The following is a 16,999-nucleotide window of genomic DNA, read 5'->3' as shown; positions in this document are numbered from 1 at the left end:
TTTCTTGTATGTGTGACTTTCTGCCTTTTTTTTTTTTTTTGGCTCACAAAGAGTTAAAGTCTGCACCTCTCAAGTGAGTAGAGAGGGGTCCACAAGTCAAAGAACAAAGAACCCAAGTAACCAACTTCTTTACTAAATTCCCTGCTGCTAAGATAGGAGTTAATTGCCATAAGTCAATAGCTTTTGGCCACAGCAGAGAGTATAACTCAAAATCCCTGTCTGCCTTGTCACTGTGCATACGAACTATACTAAAAAAAACAATCAATTCTGCAGAAAATGTAAATGAAAGAACTGAGACACACTCTACCAACTTACTGCAGGCAACATATAAGTCAGGGTGTAACTTCAATAATCAAACAGGCAAAAGTTCACATAAAATTAACTTTATTACACATATGCTTTTTTATGATATGACTAATTGTAGTAGATTCTTGCAATGAGTCGTTACGCACTGATCACATGCACATAAATAGCAACACAACAAGAAAAATAAATGTATAACATGTCAACACTGAGAAACCTCTATCCAATTCTCATCATATGGGAACACCATCAGCAAGAGTTTTCACTTCCCTAAAGTTTGTAATCAAATTGTTTCAAGAGGAATGGGCAATTACTGCAAAGTGAACAAATCAATATTAAAATGATATCAACATTCAAGAAAGCTGAAAGAATTAAAAAACTGTTCAGAAGGTTGAACCAAGATCCAAAATCTCTTACAATTATTGCAAAGGATATCACAGAGTAATGGTGTGAAGAGAGAAAACAAGAGATGTCAAGGAGAAGACAATATAGACAAAGTATAATACTGTGTAAACATACTAAGCAATTTTAACCAAAGTCCTGCTGGTATTACATTAGGAAATGGAAAAACAAAAAACAAACAACAACAAAACCCCAAAACTGACCACAAAAGAAAGACATTAAAGGAACAACAGAAACAATTAACATTAGATTAGGGGAAAAAGTTAGAGGCAGAAATATTTCTAGTTTTACAAATAAGTATCCTAAAATGAAAGCAATGACATTTATATAATAGATATATGTGAACACATGGGATGCATGCACAGTCAAACAAATTATATTTTCCCCTATTATGCTTACATAAAATGTCAGTAACATACACAATAGGATAATCTTGACATTACAGTATATTCTAGATTAATTTCTAGAGAAACAGAATGTAGAAAATCAATATTTCATTTCCCATTTACATGTTTGTCTTTAAAATGTTCATTAGATTATTTACTTTAGCTTCTATGTATCAATGTTTTGCAACATGTATGCATGTAGCTTGCTTGTGGCTGGTAGGTACTGAGGCCAGAAAGAAAGCACCTGAGCTACTGTAATTAAAATTATGAAGTTTGTCAGCCACTGTACTGGTGGTGGGAAATGTACTCATGCCCTCTTCAAGAAAATCAAGTGTTACCTGCTGCTGAGCCAACTTGTTTCTTCATTCTATTTCCAATGTTATTTGAATCTTCCATTACTCCTACCTCAATTTCCTGCAGGATATCTGGTATCATTTATTCATTTTAAGTTCTGTATACATTCCAGGTCTCTGTTCTGTTTCATTCAGCCCAAGCTATGGGAAAGAGACTTTTCAAAATATCTAGGATTTCTAACCCAGTACTATGCTCTGAAAATAAAGGGAAGACTACATAGAAGATATTCTACAAGACTCAACTGTAATGTAATGTCACAGTAATAACTCCTTAGAGAAAGGTTTTAGGTAGCATAACTTGATTTCCACCACTCCTACGCAAAGATCAACTGAAACTCCAACACTGGCATGAAGCAGAATAATTGGGATGACTATTTTACACTCCTGAGCTTATCACAAAACAAAAATAAAAGAAGCCTTACAACTGCCCAAAGGACCAATATGAAGAATTGAAAATACCATGCAATGTTTATTTCTACTCTGAAGTTCTTCCTTTTTTCTGTGAGATGTATGAATCATTCCCAGGGAAATCACACATTTGATGTTTTCACTAGAACCCGAAGGCTGGATACAGAGTGCAGCATGCTATTTGCATTCACACAAACCAGACCACTGCAATTCTTCAATATCAATTCTATGTACCAAGCACAGTAATTAGGGCCTGGGCATTACAATTCCTCCTGAATGATGTGCATGATGACAAGAACTATCATCAAATGCTGTACAGTGCTGTAATTCTAGCATCCAGGAGGCAGAGTCCAGCCTTGGTCTACACTGGCTGTTCTGACACAGACAGGGTAGCACACTGAAATATATACCCAGCAAAAAGAAACAAGACCAAGGTAATCTAACAACTCATCAATGTGAATAGTGCTTTTGATGAACACAGGAGACATAAGAAAATTAGAGTAAATTTTTCTAACATAATTGATGAATCATAACTATTTAAAAGATGGTTTTGAATTTTGTCCTAATGTATATTGAATTTTCCATCTATAAATGTAGTATAGCCTGATATTCTCACAGCATACATAGTGCAGCTATTTTACACCATAAGGGGTAACATTAACAGTTTAGCATATAATTATACATTTCTGAAAACAGTATTTACATTCTACTATTTACACCTCTCAGATGGAAAAATTAATGTGTAATAATTCATTTAGTAATGCATCCTATTTTGGTGACACTTTGTCAAATCCTCTTTTAAGAGGTATATTCTTTTCTGGGTTTCATCATTTGATTTAAGCAGACAATGCTGTCACTTTCAGGGATTTCTTGAAGCTATTTTGAGGTATGTATTTGCTGTCTTAATCACAATCCCTTCGGAATGGGTCATTTCAGTCTGCAGAAAACTGTTACACAATATCACATTCTTCTGGCTTCTCCATTTTGTCCTCATTATGAATTATTTGAGGATGAACAAGTTTAATAAAGTTTGAGCAAAGTTGAAAGACCGACTAAAAGTCAAACAAAGTATTAAGTTTAACAAGTAAAAAGGTTGAATAAAAAATTTCCTACGCTGTCACATTTTCAGATTTTCCCTTAGCATAAACTCTTGGTATTTTCTACGATTTGAACATTACTCAAGGTTTTCACAAGTTTCTTATGTTCATAATTATTCTCTAGTGTGGAAGCTTATGTGTCATGAGGGATATTCTAAGAGGTGTGCCAATAGTTAAGGATTTGTATATTCACCAAATTTGTAAAGTTTCTCTCCTGTTATCTCTGTCAAGGTCTAAGATAGTTTGTCCTGGTAAAAGATTTGTCATATTTATAAAATTTCTTTCTTGAATGAAGTCTCTCATAAATTCTAAGACAGCCTTTCTGGATAAAAGATTTATCAGATTCTATACATTTGTATGTTTTATTTCCTGTATGAAATTTCTGATAAGTTCTAAGACAGTTTTCCTGTGAAGGTATTTGCTATATTCCCTATATTTAAGTTTTTTTTCCTATATGAATTCTTTGAAAAGTTCCACAAGTTAGGGTTTCTGGGTAAAGGATTTTTCACACTAACTACCTTTGTGAGATTTTTCTCCTTTATGAATTTTCTGATGAATTCTAAGATAGCCTTTCTGGGTAAAGGATTTGTCACATTCACTACATTTATGAGGTTTCTCACCTCTATGAATTCTCTGATGAATTCTAAGATATGAGCCACTTGTAAAAGATCTGTCGCAATTACCACATTTGTAAGGTTTCTCTCCTGTATGACTTCTCTGGTGAATTCTAAGACTGCATTTCTGAGTAAAGCATTTATCACATTCACTACATCTGTAAGGTTTGTCTCCTGTATGAATTCTTTGGTGCATTCTAAGATATGAGCCACTAGTGAAGCATTTGTCACATTCACTACATTTGTAAGGTTTCTCTCCTGAATGAATTCTCTGATGTATTCTAACATATGAGCTGCTAGTAAAGGATTTGTCACATTCCCTGCATTTGTAAAGTTTCTTTCTTGAATGAAGTCTCTGATGAATTCTAAGAGAGCCGGTCTGGATAAAGGAATTTTCAAATTCCCTACAATTGTAAGGCTTTTCTCCTGCATGAATTCTCTCATGAGTTCTAAGATGGTTTCTCCGGTTAAAGGATTTGTCACATCCACTACATTTGTAAGACTTGTCTCCTGTATGAATTTTCTGATGAATTCTTAGATTAATTTTCTGGGTAAAGAATTCATCACATTCACTACATTTGTAAATTCTCTCTCCTGTATGAAATCTCTGATGAGTTCTAAGATGGTCTTTCCGGTTAAAGGATTTGTCACATTCATTACATTTGTAAGGTTCTTCGCCTGTATGAATTTTCTGATGAATTTTAAGACAGTCTTTCTTGGTAAAAGATTTATCACATTTACTACATTTGTAAGGTTTCTCTCCTGTATGAATTCTCTGATGAATTCTAAGACTGCCTTTCTGGGTAAAGCACTTGTCACATTCACTACATTTATAAGGTTTCTCTCCTGTATGAATTCTCTGATGAATTCTAAGATGGTCTTTCCGGTGGAAGGATTTGTCACATTCACTGCATTTGTAAGGCTTCTTTTCTGAATGAATTCTCTGATGACTTCTAAGATATGAGCCACCAGCAAAGGCTTTGCCACATTCACTACATTTGTAAGGTTTTTCTCCTGAATGAGTTCTCTGATGAGTTCTAAGAAGGCATTTCTGTGTAAAGCATTTGTTACATTCACTGCATTTGTAAGTATTCTCTCCTGTATGAATTTTCTGATGCATTCTAAGATTGCTCTTCTGGGTAAAAGATTTGTCACAGTCGCTACATTTGTAAGGTCTCTCTCCAGTATGAATTCTCTGATGTATTTTAAGTCCTGAGGATGTAGAAAGGGATTTGCCACATTCTTTACATCTGTAACATTTCTTTCTTATCTCAGCACGGTAATGGCATTCACGGTAGGAAAATGTACAGAATGATCTAGTACCTTGGTTACATTCAAAAAGCCTGTTTTCTTCATGAATTTTCTGATGTTTTCTAAGACCTGAGCGGCAGATAAAGGATTTGCCACAAAAACTACATTTGTAGGTATTCTTTGCAGTGTAGATTCTGTAATGTCTTTCAAAGCCTGATACATGATAAAAGCACTTACCACATTCTGTACATTGGTAGGGATATCCTCCAAAATGGATTCTGTAATGTAGTTTGAGGTGTGACAAATGCAGAAAGGATGTAGTACACTTTGTACATTTATAGGGCTTCTCTCTAGCATGAGGTCTCTGCTGCCCACTCAGGCTTGAGTACATCGTGAAGAATTTTCCAGACTTCCTGCACTTGTGTGCTTTCATTCCACTATTGTTTCCTTTTAGCATGAGTTTATATTTAGAGAGAAAAGCTTTATCATACAGTGTTTTGTTATGTTCTTTCATTTCTAGGTGCACTGTTTGATTGTGATAAGTGATGGAATACAAATTTAAGCCATTCACACAGTCTTTATACTTGCATGGTTCCCTGGTATTCTCAGTTTTGTGTCTGTTAGATGATTCAATGGAGGCATCTCTGTTGTTGGTTTGATAAGATGTACTTTTGGAGGATTCATGAATCATTTTGCCACATTCATTCCATTTATTAGACTTCTCTTGAATATTCACATGCTCAGGGGCACTATACTTTGAGCCTTGGTCCAAGACTTCATCATGTTTGACACATACATGATGATTATTCTCTGAAAAAAAAATGTGCAATTAGGGATGACAGTGATTAATGCATGAATAAGAGATTCAATAGTGGATGCTTCTTGTACATTTTCTAAGAAAGCTAAATTAGCAAGTCTCAAGGATAAAGGTCTCAACAGAGTTCTTTTATGTTTCAAAATCATTAACTGGATGCTCAGAAGAAACTCAAATCTGATCTACATCAAATGAATGGAGATGATAATTCTTATTTAAATAGTGTATCCTACAGAAGATATGACAAATAAGTGATCATGTAGTGAAGAACTTTGTGAAAGGAGCTTTTGGAAGTATCATATAAGCAATGTTTCTCTACTTTCTTGTTTATGTTTTAAGACAGAGTATAGCTTTGGTCACTTAGGAATTCACTATATAACTCACCTCTATCCTTAGTACTCAACCTCTCTCCTTGCTTCTGTATCTGAAGTACTGGGATAGAGAGCATACTGTATCAGTACTAAACATACAGTCCATACGGAAAAAGTAAATACATTAGCAAAATCTAAATTCTCCCAACCAACAGTTCTTTCTCTACTTAAAATCTGTATTTCCAAAAACCACATATAAGAATCTTAAGAGTCTAGCAGCCATCAGGGATCAGCAGCAGTGAGTCCTGTCCTGTCCCTTCCCTGTCCTCTATTCTCTGAGCCACAGTTCTGCCTCTCTCTGGGGGCCTCCTGGAACCTGGGACAACCAGGTGAGATCCCCATGCCCCAAGTCTGCCCACTGCGATCCCCAGCAAGCCCAAGCAGTGGTGAGAACCTCCCTACCTCCACGGTGTTCTATCCTCCAGTCCATACTTCTATCTGCAACTCCAGAGGCCTATAACATCATGGAGGAAAAGCTCTGTCTACATTCCTGAAGGCCTACTACCATCTGGGACAAGCAGGAATACCTGCAACCCAAGAAGGCCAGCTGTTATCTGAGACTACCATCTCTGTCTTTATCCCCAAAGGTGTGTTGCCACCTGGGTCTAAGAGTCCTATCTGCAGTCCCAGATTCTGCTGCAACCAGGACCTACTAGGCCTGATAACACCAGGGACAATATGATGGTGAAAAGCTAGTGTAAGGACATGATCAACAAAAGTTGGGGCTAAAAGTTGGGGCTATATGGTACCACCAGAACCCAGCTATCCTAGTAAAGCAAGCCCTGGATATCATACCACACCTAAAGTGCAAGAAATTACCCTAAATCTAATCGTATAAAGATAACAGAGGACTTTAAAGAGGAAATAAATAAATCCTTCCAAGAAATTCAGGAAAATACAATCAAACAGTAGAGGCTTTTAGAGAAGAAATGATTAAGTACAAACAAATACAGGAAAATACAATAAAAAGGTGAAAAATGAATAAAACTTGATCAAGAGTTGACAACAAATATAAAAGCAATAAAGAAAACACCATATGAGGGAATCTAGGAGATGGAAAACCTAGGAAAGAGAACAGGAACTAAAGACACAAACGTATAAGAAACTGAAGAGAAAAACTCAGGTGTAGAAGATATAATAGACAAAATTGATATGTTGATCAAAGAGAACGATAAATATAAAAGTATGACACAAAACATTCAAGAAATCTGGGATACTATGAAAAGACCAAACCTAAAAATATAAGGAATACAAGAAAAAGAAAATTTAAACAGTGTCTTTCTAATAATCCAGTTCTATTGAGGATACAGAATGAAAACTCCACCATACAGAGGGTAACTACATCCAAGAAAAGAAATAAGTAATTGCACACCAGCAAAACCAAAAGAAGAGAAACACACACACACACACACACACACACACACACACACACACACTACTACCATATACATCAAAATAACAGAAATTAACATTCACTGGTCATTTGTATCTCTCAATATCAATGGAATCACTTCCCCAATAAAAAGACACAGGCTGACACCATGGATATGAAAACAGGATCCATTATTCTGCTGCATAAAAGAAACATACCTCAGGAACAAAGGTAGAAATTACCTCAGAGTAAAGTACTAGAAAAAGGGTTTTCAAGCAAACAGCCCCAAGAAACAAGCAGAGGTAGCCATTCTAATATCTAATAAAATAGACTTTCAACCAAAAGTAATGAAAAAAGATGGAGAAGTACACTTCATACTGATCAAACGGAAAAGTCACTAAGATGATGTTAATTTTAAACATCTATGACCCAAATCCTAGGGCACCCATATTCATAAAAGAGACATTAACTAAAGCTTAAATTGCACAATGAACCCCACAGATTAATATTGGGAGATTTCAATGCCCCAATCTCATCAAAGGAAGGTCATTGAAACAGAAACAAAAGAGAAAAATAATGAAACAAACAGATGTTATGAATAAAATTTACCTAACATGGGTATAGAACACTTCACCAAACAAAAAAGAATATACCTTCTCAGTACCTCACAGAACCTTCTCCAAAACTGATCATATACTCAGCCATAACACAAGCCTCAGCAGATAAAAGAAAATGGAAATAACCCTTGCCATCTTATTGGAATACCATGGATTAAGACTGGATTTCTACAACAACAGAAAGCCAACAAACTCAAGAAAACTGAACAACTCTTTACTCAATAATCATTAATTCAAAATGAAATCAAAGTGGCAGTCTACCAGACTTTTAAAGACACCTCCAATACTCCTCAAACTATTCTACAAAAAAGAAACCAAGGCAACATTTCCCAACTGATTCTATGATGCCAAAGTCACCTTGATACCTAAACTTCACAAAGACTCAAAGAAGAAAGAGAATGTCAGACTTATTTTCCTTATGAACACTGATGCAAAAATACTCAATAAAATACTTGCAAAGCAAATCCAAGAACACATTAAAAACATCATCCACCATGATCAAGTAGGCTTCACCTCAGGGATAAAGGGGTGGTTCAATATGTAAATCCATCAACATAAGAAAAAAGTCACATGATGCTGAAAGAGCCTTTGACAAAATCCATCACCACTCATGTTAAAAGGCTTGGAGAGATAAAGGATATGAGGTAGATACAAAAAACACAATAAATGCAAACCAACAGCAAATATCAAATTAAATGGAGAGAAACTTAAAGCAATCCCATTAATTCCAGGGACAAGACAAGGCTGTCCATTCTTTCCCTATCTATTCAATATGTACTTGAAGTTCTAGTTAAAGTAGTAAAACAACTAAAGAAGATTGAAGAAATACATATTAGAAAAGAAGAAGTCTAAAACACTAACACACCCAAAAAACCTTTGACCAAAAATCTGTCCTGTCTACAAGAAATATAGGGCCAAAGATGAAGCAGAGTCTGGAAGAATGGTCAACCATTCTGACCCAAGGTGAGACCCACCCTACAGGCAAAAAGTAATCCCTAACACTATTAATAACTCTCTGTTATACTTGCAGACACGAGCCTATCATGACTGTCCTCTGAGAGGCTTCCACCTAGCAACTGATGGAAACTGAGGCAGAGAACCATAGCCAAACATTAGATGGAGCTGAGTGAGGATTGTGGAGAGTTGGGGGAAGGACTGAGGGACCCAGAGGGGATAGGGACTCCATGTACATATCAACACAGTCAACTATTCTGGAACGTTGGGAGCTCCCAGAGATGAAAAACCACACCATCCAATGAGCATATGTGGGCTGGACAATGTTCCCTCCATATGTAGCAGATATGAAGCCTGGTCTTCATGCCAGGGCACCCCAACAACTAGAAGGGGGGCTGACCTTGACTTTGTTATCTCCATGTGGATCCTGTTTCCCCTAACTGTGCTGCACTGTCTGGGAGAGGATATGCTGTCCTGTAGTTATTTGATGTGTCAGGGTGGGTTGGTAACCAGGGGGGCACCTCCTTCTTCTCAGAGGATAGGGTACCGTGTGAAGGAGGCAATGGGTGGAGAGAAGTCTGTGATCAGGATGTAAAGTGAATAAAAAACTTAAAGCATAAATTAGAAAAACTTTAAATAATGAAAACTTTAATGCAATAGTAAGTTTAAAATATTTCCATTATTATGTATATAGTAATATATTTCTATGCATTGAACATTCAATTTTCTTTGAATTTTGAAGTTTTGATTAAAAGCTAGATAACAGATTACAAAGAACATACCACTGGTTACTCTTCCAGAGAATGGAGAAACATGTAAAGGAAACACCATGAAAAAGTTATGTTGGTAAGTAGAATTTCTCTCATTCTGGGAGTCTCTAGACATTTCGGAGAGTTTACATTATCACAAAGTAGGTAAATTCAAAGGATGAAATTGGAATTCTACAAGAAGAGTATTCTTACCCACAAAGAGTAGATTGTTGTAATTCTCCAGCATCACATCCATGTACAATGCCCTCTGAGCAGAGTCAAGACATTCCCATTCCTCCTGTGAGAAGTCCACAGCCACATCCTTGAATGTTAACAGTTCCTATAATAAAAAATTACCTATTTATCATGTGGTGCTAGACAAAAATGCTTTTCTAGGTAAAAAAAAGATATAAAGAACAAGATATTTTGTGATATCGATGAGTCATGGCAAACATTTAAGAACAAACATTTTCTAGAAATCCTGCAGAGATATGTCAGAAGTTAAACATTGCTACTCTTCTATAGACAATATATGGAATGATTTATTATTGTTCACATTCCATGTGATCCAGTCCTCTTTTCTGAACTCTACAGGCTGGAGGCCATCATAACATACATGCACATATTTGGACAAATATAATGAAATACATGAAATTAAATTACAATTTATGTGCAATAAAAGATAGTTTTTAAAATACTCATAGTCTTTATTGTATTTTTTGTTTTGTTTTTGTTTTTCGAGACAGGGTTTCTCTGTATAGCCCTGGCTGTCCTGGAGCTCACTTTGTAGACCAGGCTGGCATTGAACTCAGAAATCCGCCTGCCTCTGCCTCCCGAGTGCTGGGATTAAAGGCGTGTGCCACCACGCCCGGCTCTTTATTGTATTTTTCTATCTCACTGAAAACAGGAAGGGCATGATAGCCTTAAAGTCAGCAAATGTTTAGGGAATATAAGAAACACATTTGAGGTCTAGATGCAAGAATGTACCTTTATGAAATATATGTTGATATCAAACAGCATTATTATGTCAGTTACTAATGTCATAAATGGTAAAGTTATGGAGAGAAAAACTATGTTTCCAAATTCTACCAGTGTCAATTTTGGTCAAATATGGACACTAGAACAATACTGTTTGCAGCCGGATCTCACGTGACTCTATTCTAAAATGCTCTGTTGACATCTTGAGGCCTAGGCACAATGCTGCAACCTTTCTAGAACAAAAAAGACTGAATATGGAATGCTGAATGTTTGGTGAATTAAAAGTCAGAGTTTTCTTTTTAAGCAGTAGAGAATGTAACATCAGGGTACATATTCAGTCAACTACTTTGCGAATTTATTTTCTGGGAATATATCACAACTACAACATAAATAGAAAAATCAGCACTAGGCAACATTGAAATCATTCACATTTTCCTAAACGATGACATAAAAAATACAGATATTAACAATTTCATATGTTCCATGATCTTCACTACAGAATTATTAGCTATAAATAAATGGTATATGTGACAATAGATATAGATAAGCTATTTTTGATCAAATTAAGTTTTAAATTGAGAATCTTGTATGAATTTTTAATACTTTTTTTTTTTTGCTCATGAGATTGACTGAATTGAAATTTGAATCTTCCTATACTAGATAGTTTTGTGTCAACTTGACACAGGTGGAGTTATCACAGAAAAAGAAGCTTCAGTTGGGGAAATGCCTCCACGAGATCCAGCTGCAAGGCATTTTCTCAAATAGTGATCAATGGGGGAGGTCCCCTTGTGGGTGGTGCCATCTCTGGGCTGGTAGTCTTGGTTCTATAAGAGAGCAGGCTGAGCAAGCCAGGAGAAGCAAACCAGTAAAGAACATCCCTCCATGGCCTCTGCATCAGCTCCTGCTTTCTGACCTGCTTGAGTTCATCCTGACTTCCTTTGGTGATGAACAGCAGTACGGAATTGTAAGCTGAATAAATCCTTTCCTCCCCCAACTTGCTTCTTGGTCATGATGTTTGTGCAGGAATAGAAATCCTGACTAAGACACTTCCAATTCAACTTTATTTTCTTTCCTTCAGTATTTTGAGCTCATTTGTCTAACATGATTGTCAGTTACATAGATAAATATTAACTATAATTCTTCCTTTGCTTTTCAAAAACTAGAACACACAAAGTTATACAGTACCTCTGTGACAAATGTGCATCAGAATGTAAAACTACGGCCTGGAGAAATGACTTAGAGGCAAAGGAACTTATTATTTCTCCATAGAATCCTGATTCAATTCTTTCTACACACATGGCAAGTCACTACAATGCCTGACTTCACCTCCAATGGTTTGGTGCTGAATACAGGGACCTAGGGGCATAATAGCTCATGCAGTATACATAAAAAATGCAGATGAACAGTCTTATACTTAAATAAAATATTATTATAAAGGAAAATAGAAACCTCATTATATTGCTTAGAATTTCCCCCTATATAATATGTAGATTCTAAAAGAGGAAAAATACAGGTGAAGTGAGTATTCTTCCTCTTAAAGAAATTAAGAGAATAAATTAAGAAGAACGTCTGTTTATGGTTGAAAACTGACGGCTTAAGCACAGCAATACTCTCTAGTCAATACTCTCTAGATGATTTTTACTAATACAGTCCACATGATGTAACGTAAAGTTGGAGACAATAGTGCTTATGCCAAATCTAAAACATGATATAAAGTTAAATAGAGAAAATAATCATCTATTAAAAACTTACCATTGAGCATTGAGCAGAACCTCTCTTGAAATAAATAGATTTCTAGTATCAACCCACCCATGATCACTGTGTAACAAACATAAGATGCCTAAGAAAGACACCATAATACTGCAACCTTCATCACCTCACAGACAAATCAATGTTATGGAAGAGTAATCAAAATATTCCTTCCATCCTCTGTTCCATCCTTTCATCACAGCTACGAACTTTGTCTCTGTAACTCCTTCCCTGGGTGTTTTGTTCCCAATTCTAAGAAGGTGCACAGTGTCCACACTTTGGTCTTCATTCTTCTTGAGTTTCATGCGTTTAGCAAATTGTATCTTATATCTTGGGTATCCTAAGTTTTGGGCTAATATCCACTTATCAGTGAATACATATTGTGTGAGTTCCTTTGTGATTGTGTTACCTCACTCAAGATGATGCCCTCCAGGTCCATCCATTTGGCTAGGAATTTCATAAATTCATTCTTTTTAATAGCTGAGTAGTACTCCATTGTGTAAATGTACCATAATTTCTGTATCCATTCCTCTGTTGAGGGGCATCTGGGTTCTTTCCAGCTTCTGGCTATTATAAATAAGGCTGCTATGAACATAGTGGAGCATGTGTCCTTCTTACCGGTTGGGACATCTTCTGGATATATGCCCAGGAGAGGTATTGCTGGATCCTCTGGTAGTACTATGTCCAATTTTCTGAGGAACCACCAGACTGATTTCCAGAGTGGTTGTACAAGCTTGCAATCCCACCAACAATGGAGGAGTGTTCCTCTTTCTCCACATCCTCGCCAGCATCTGCTGTCACCTGAGTTTTTGATCTTAGCCATTCTGACTGGTGTGAGGTGGAATCTCAGGGTTGTTTTGATTTGCATTTCCCTGATGATTAGAATTGAAGACCCAGAAATGAAGCCACACACCTATGGTCACTTGATCTTCGACAGGGGAGCTAAAACCATCCAGTGGAAGAAAGACAGCATTTTCAACAAATGGTGCTGGCACAACTGGTTGTTATCATGTAGAAGAATGTGAATTGATCCATTCCTATCTCCTTGTACTAAGGTCAAATCTAAGTGGATCAAGGAACTTCACATAAAACCAGAGACACTGAAACTTATAGAGGATAAAGTGGGGAAAAGCCTTGAAGATATTGGCACAGGGGAAAAATTCTTGAATAGAACAGCAATGGCTTGTGCTGTAAGATCGAGAATTGACAAGTGGGACCTCATGAAACTGCAAAGCTTCTGCAAGGCAAAAGACACCATCAATAAGACAAAAATACCACCAACAGATTGGGAAAGGATCTTTACCTATCCTAAATCAGATAAGGGATTAATATCCAATATATATAAAGAACTCAAGAAGGTGGACTCCAGAAAATCAAATAACCCCATTAAAAAATGGGGCTCAGAACTGAACAAAGAATTCTCACCTGAGGAATACCGAATGGCAGAGAACCACCTGAAAAGGTATATTTTCTATATTAATATCAAAATCCTCTAAAATCTGTTTTTTGGCATAATTATAACATGAATATTAGAAGACAGGTTATATTGCTTTCAATGAGAATGTCTCTCACTGGCTTATGGATTTGAAGTTAATTCCCCAGCTGGTCATAATGTTTTGGAAGGTTCAGTTGTTAGATCATTATTGAATAAAGGATGTCACTGAAGGTAGGCTTAGAAAAAAAATATCTCAAAGTAACCTTACTTCTCTCTCTCCCTCCTTAAGACATTTGTTGAGGATTTCAACAACATGGCTGCTTGCTTTCAGGCCTCCGTGACATGATGTACTCGTAACCTCTGAAGAATAGCTGAAGTAATCTATTTCTTTCAGAAGTTGCCTCAGTTATTGTGCTTTATGAAGGCAGAGACAAAAAAACAATCACAGTAAACCATTTTCTGATAAATGTCATGTTCTGAAACCTGATCAAGAACAGGTAGTATGATAGGTCATGAGAACTAAGGACCCAATTAGTGATGAAAATGTATTTGTTCCAACTCCAAATCATTATATTATATTATTGTTATTCAATTCAGGAAAACTCAAAACTTGTGGACCTGAGACAGAGTGGTGTGTTTTACTGAACAAATCCATACCATTACATAACTTTTTCACTGATTTTAGTAAAGTAAGAAAGTCATATTCAACCCATCAGAAATTACTGACTGGGGACATTTTGCTGTGGGTAGTATTATCTTGAGTAAATAGAGACCCCTGTTTTCAAATGATCACAGATAATTTCTATCAAGTGCTGCATTGAGGATGTTGAACCTCAAATATCAGACAGTTGAAAGTTAATGTTGAGGTCTGGCCTTAAACAATATGGAAATTCAAACCACCTTAACAGACGCTGGGGATTCCAGTTTCATATGTTCAATGGATCAAGCATGCTCTGTGTGCTGACCCTGAGATCATCATTCTAAATTGGTACAGATTTCTAGTATCATGACAAGTTTGGAAACTTTTGCACAATAAAAAGACATCTTACCTTGTACCTCTCACACAATATTGTTTTCTTCATTTTGTAACTATTAAGAGACATAATTCTTATCTATGGTGGTAGTAAGCCTGTATTGAGGACAAAATAGGTCCAGGCTGCTTCACAGCTGGAATTACGTGAAAGAACACTGACATATTGAAAAGGATGCAAGTCTGTGGAACAGGGACAATCACCATATCAGAGGGCTGATGACCAATTAAACAGAGATCTGTGGGAATAGAATATTGAGCTGTATTTGTGGAAGGGCATGGTAAGAGCCCAATTACAGAAACTTGCTAGGCATTCCTAGAGGTTCTTCAGGGGCTAAATTTTTGGTAGCCAAAACAAGATCTTTTAGGGACAAGAAACTAGCTTCATCTGTAGAACACCCTGTAGTATAGTCTGAAGACACTATGAGTCAGCTGTGCTATGAAGGCAGAGACAGAAGCCCAGTGGAGCTACAGAGTTGGGAAACAGGCATATGACTGGACTAGAGATGTGATCTGCTGCTGCACAGGAGAAGTTCACAAAATTTTGCTGTGAATACCTCTACTTTAAGGCAGTAAATTTTAGATACAGAACTAAAGAGATAATTATCAACAGAAGACTCTTGAATATCAGAGAAACACCTGAAGAAATGTTCAACATCCAGAATCATCAGGGCAATGCAAATCAAAATGATCCTGAAATTCCATCTTTTACCCACCAGGATGGGTAAGATAGAAAACTCAAGTGACAACACATGCTTCTGAAGATGTGGTGCAAGGTGAACATTCCTCCTTTGCTGGTGAGACTGCAAACTTGTACAACTACTCTGGAAATCAATCTGTAAGTTTCTTAGAAAATCGGTAATAGTTCTACCTGAAGACCCACCCATACAATTCCTGGGCATATACCCAAAAGATGCTCTACCATAGCACAAGGACACATGCTATACTGTGTTCATAGTAGTATTACTCATAACATCCAGGAAATGTAACCCTCTGATGCCCATCAACCAAAGAATGCATAAAGAAAATGTGGTACATCTACATAATGGAATACTATTCATCTATTAAGAAAAAAGAAGCATTGACACCAGGAAATTTGCAGGCAAATGGATTGAACCAGAATATACATACTGAATGATGTAACCCAGATCAAAAAGTATGTGCATGATGTGTACTCACTTGTGTGTAGACATTAAGCAATAAAGTACAGGATATCCATGCTCTACTCTACAGACTCAAAGAAGCTAAAAAGAAGTCCCCAGTGAGGATGCTTGAATGTCACTTGGAAGGAGGGATAAAATAGTCATAGGAGGTAGATGGACATAGGGAACTGGGGAGGGGAGGGGATGTCAGTGTGTGACCAGGTGTGGGAAGAGACAAGAGAGAGAGCTAAAGTGCCAGGAGAATGGATGGAAATCTGGACCAGGCACAGGTTGGAGGAGCTTCCTGAGAATAGGACAGAGAGCTGGGATGGGGGATGCTCCCAGGAGTGTATGGCTGACTGTAGTTGAGACTTCTAGCAGTTGTGATAAGGAACCTAACATGTTACAGCATGTCTCAATTCAGCTGTTTCATCAAATATTTCCCTATATATCTCATTTTGTTGAGTTCAAAGTTCATGAAAATGCTTATGTCAGTGTTCAACAAATTCAGCACTTTGAACTTCTTTATGAAGAACTACTCCAGCTGTGTTAGCAGTAGAAGTTAATGAGATAATTATCAGGATTACAGCAATTATTAATCCAACCATCAATCCAGTTCTTTATATTTGTTCATCAAGCTTCTCTATTAGCATCATCACAGGTGAGTGTTGCCTTTATCTCAACAATCTCAATGGTATCCTACTGCTGGTCTTGCTCTGAGAATATATAAACTTTCAAATATATCATCTAAACACATACTAGCCTTGCACAGGTCTTCAGTAATAGATAAATAATGGCATGCAAGCCATAAAGTTGTGACTTTGATCTAAATTAAAGGAAAAATGAAATCTATAATTAAAGTTCAACTATCTCTTCTATGCTTTGAAAACTTAAAACATAACTGTGCATTTTCTATCCAGGGTCTCTCTGAGGCTGGTCAGCCCAGGAGAGGTGCAGGCCACAGAAGCAACAGA

At 36.6% G+C, this 16,999-nt stretch overlaps 1 protein-coding gene across 1 annotated transcript; it reads right to left on the bottom strand.

The window, feature by feature from the left end:
• Nucleotides 1-367: 367 nt before the first annotated feature.
• LOC147000484 (uncharacterized) lies at nt 368-10,027 on the bottom strand. The gene is made up of 2 exons (XM_085833141.1): nt 9,905-10,027; nt 368-5,624 (listed from the first exon to the last, which is right to left on the bottom strand). Exons 1-2 carry the CDS (start codon nt 9,945-9,947, stop codon nt 3,460-3,462), a joined length of 2,208 nt encoding a protein of 735 aa, XP_085689267.1. The 5' UTR covers nt 9,948-10,027; the 3' UTR covers nt 368-3,459.
• Nucleotides 10,028-16,999: the final 6,972 nt, after the last annotated feature.

This window comes from Mus caroli, unplaced genomic scaffold (genome assembly GCF_978045245.1).
Source record: "Mus caroli unplaced genomic scaffold, Mus_caroli_1 scaffold_18, whole genome shotgun sequence".
Taxonomy (NCBI): domain Eukaryota; kingdom Metazoa; phylum Chordata; class Mammalia; order Rodentia; family Muridae; genus Mus; species Mus caroli.
This window is presented reverse-complemented; position numbering and strand designations above follow the sequence as displayed.

Coding starts and splice junctions, on each gene's coding strand:
- LOC147000484 (XM_085833141.1), bottom strand. CDS start 9,947: ATGGATGTGATGCTGGAGAATTACAACAATCTACTCTTTGTGG. Junction 5,625..9,904: donor CAACAATCTACTCTTTGTGG/GTAAGAATACTC, acceptor TTTTTTTTTCAG/AGAATAATCATCATGTATGT.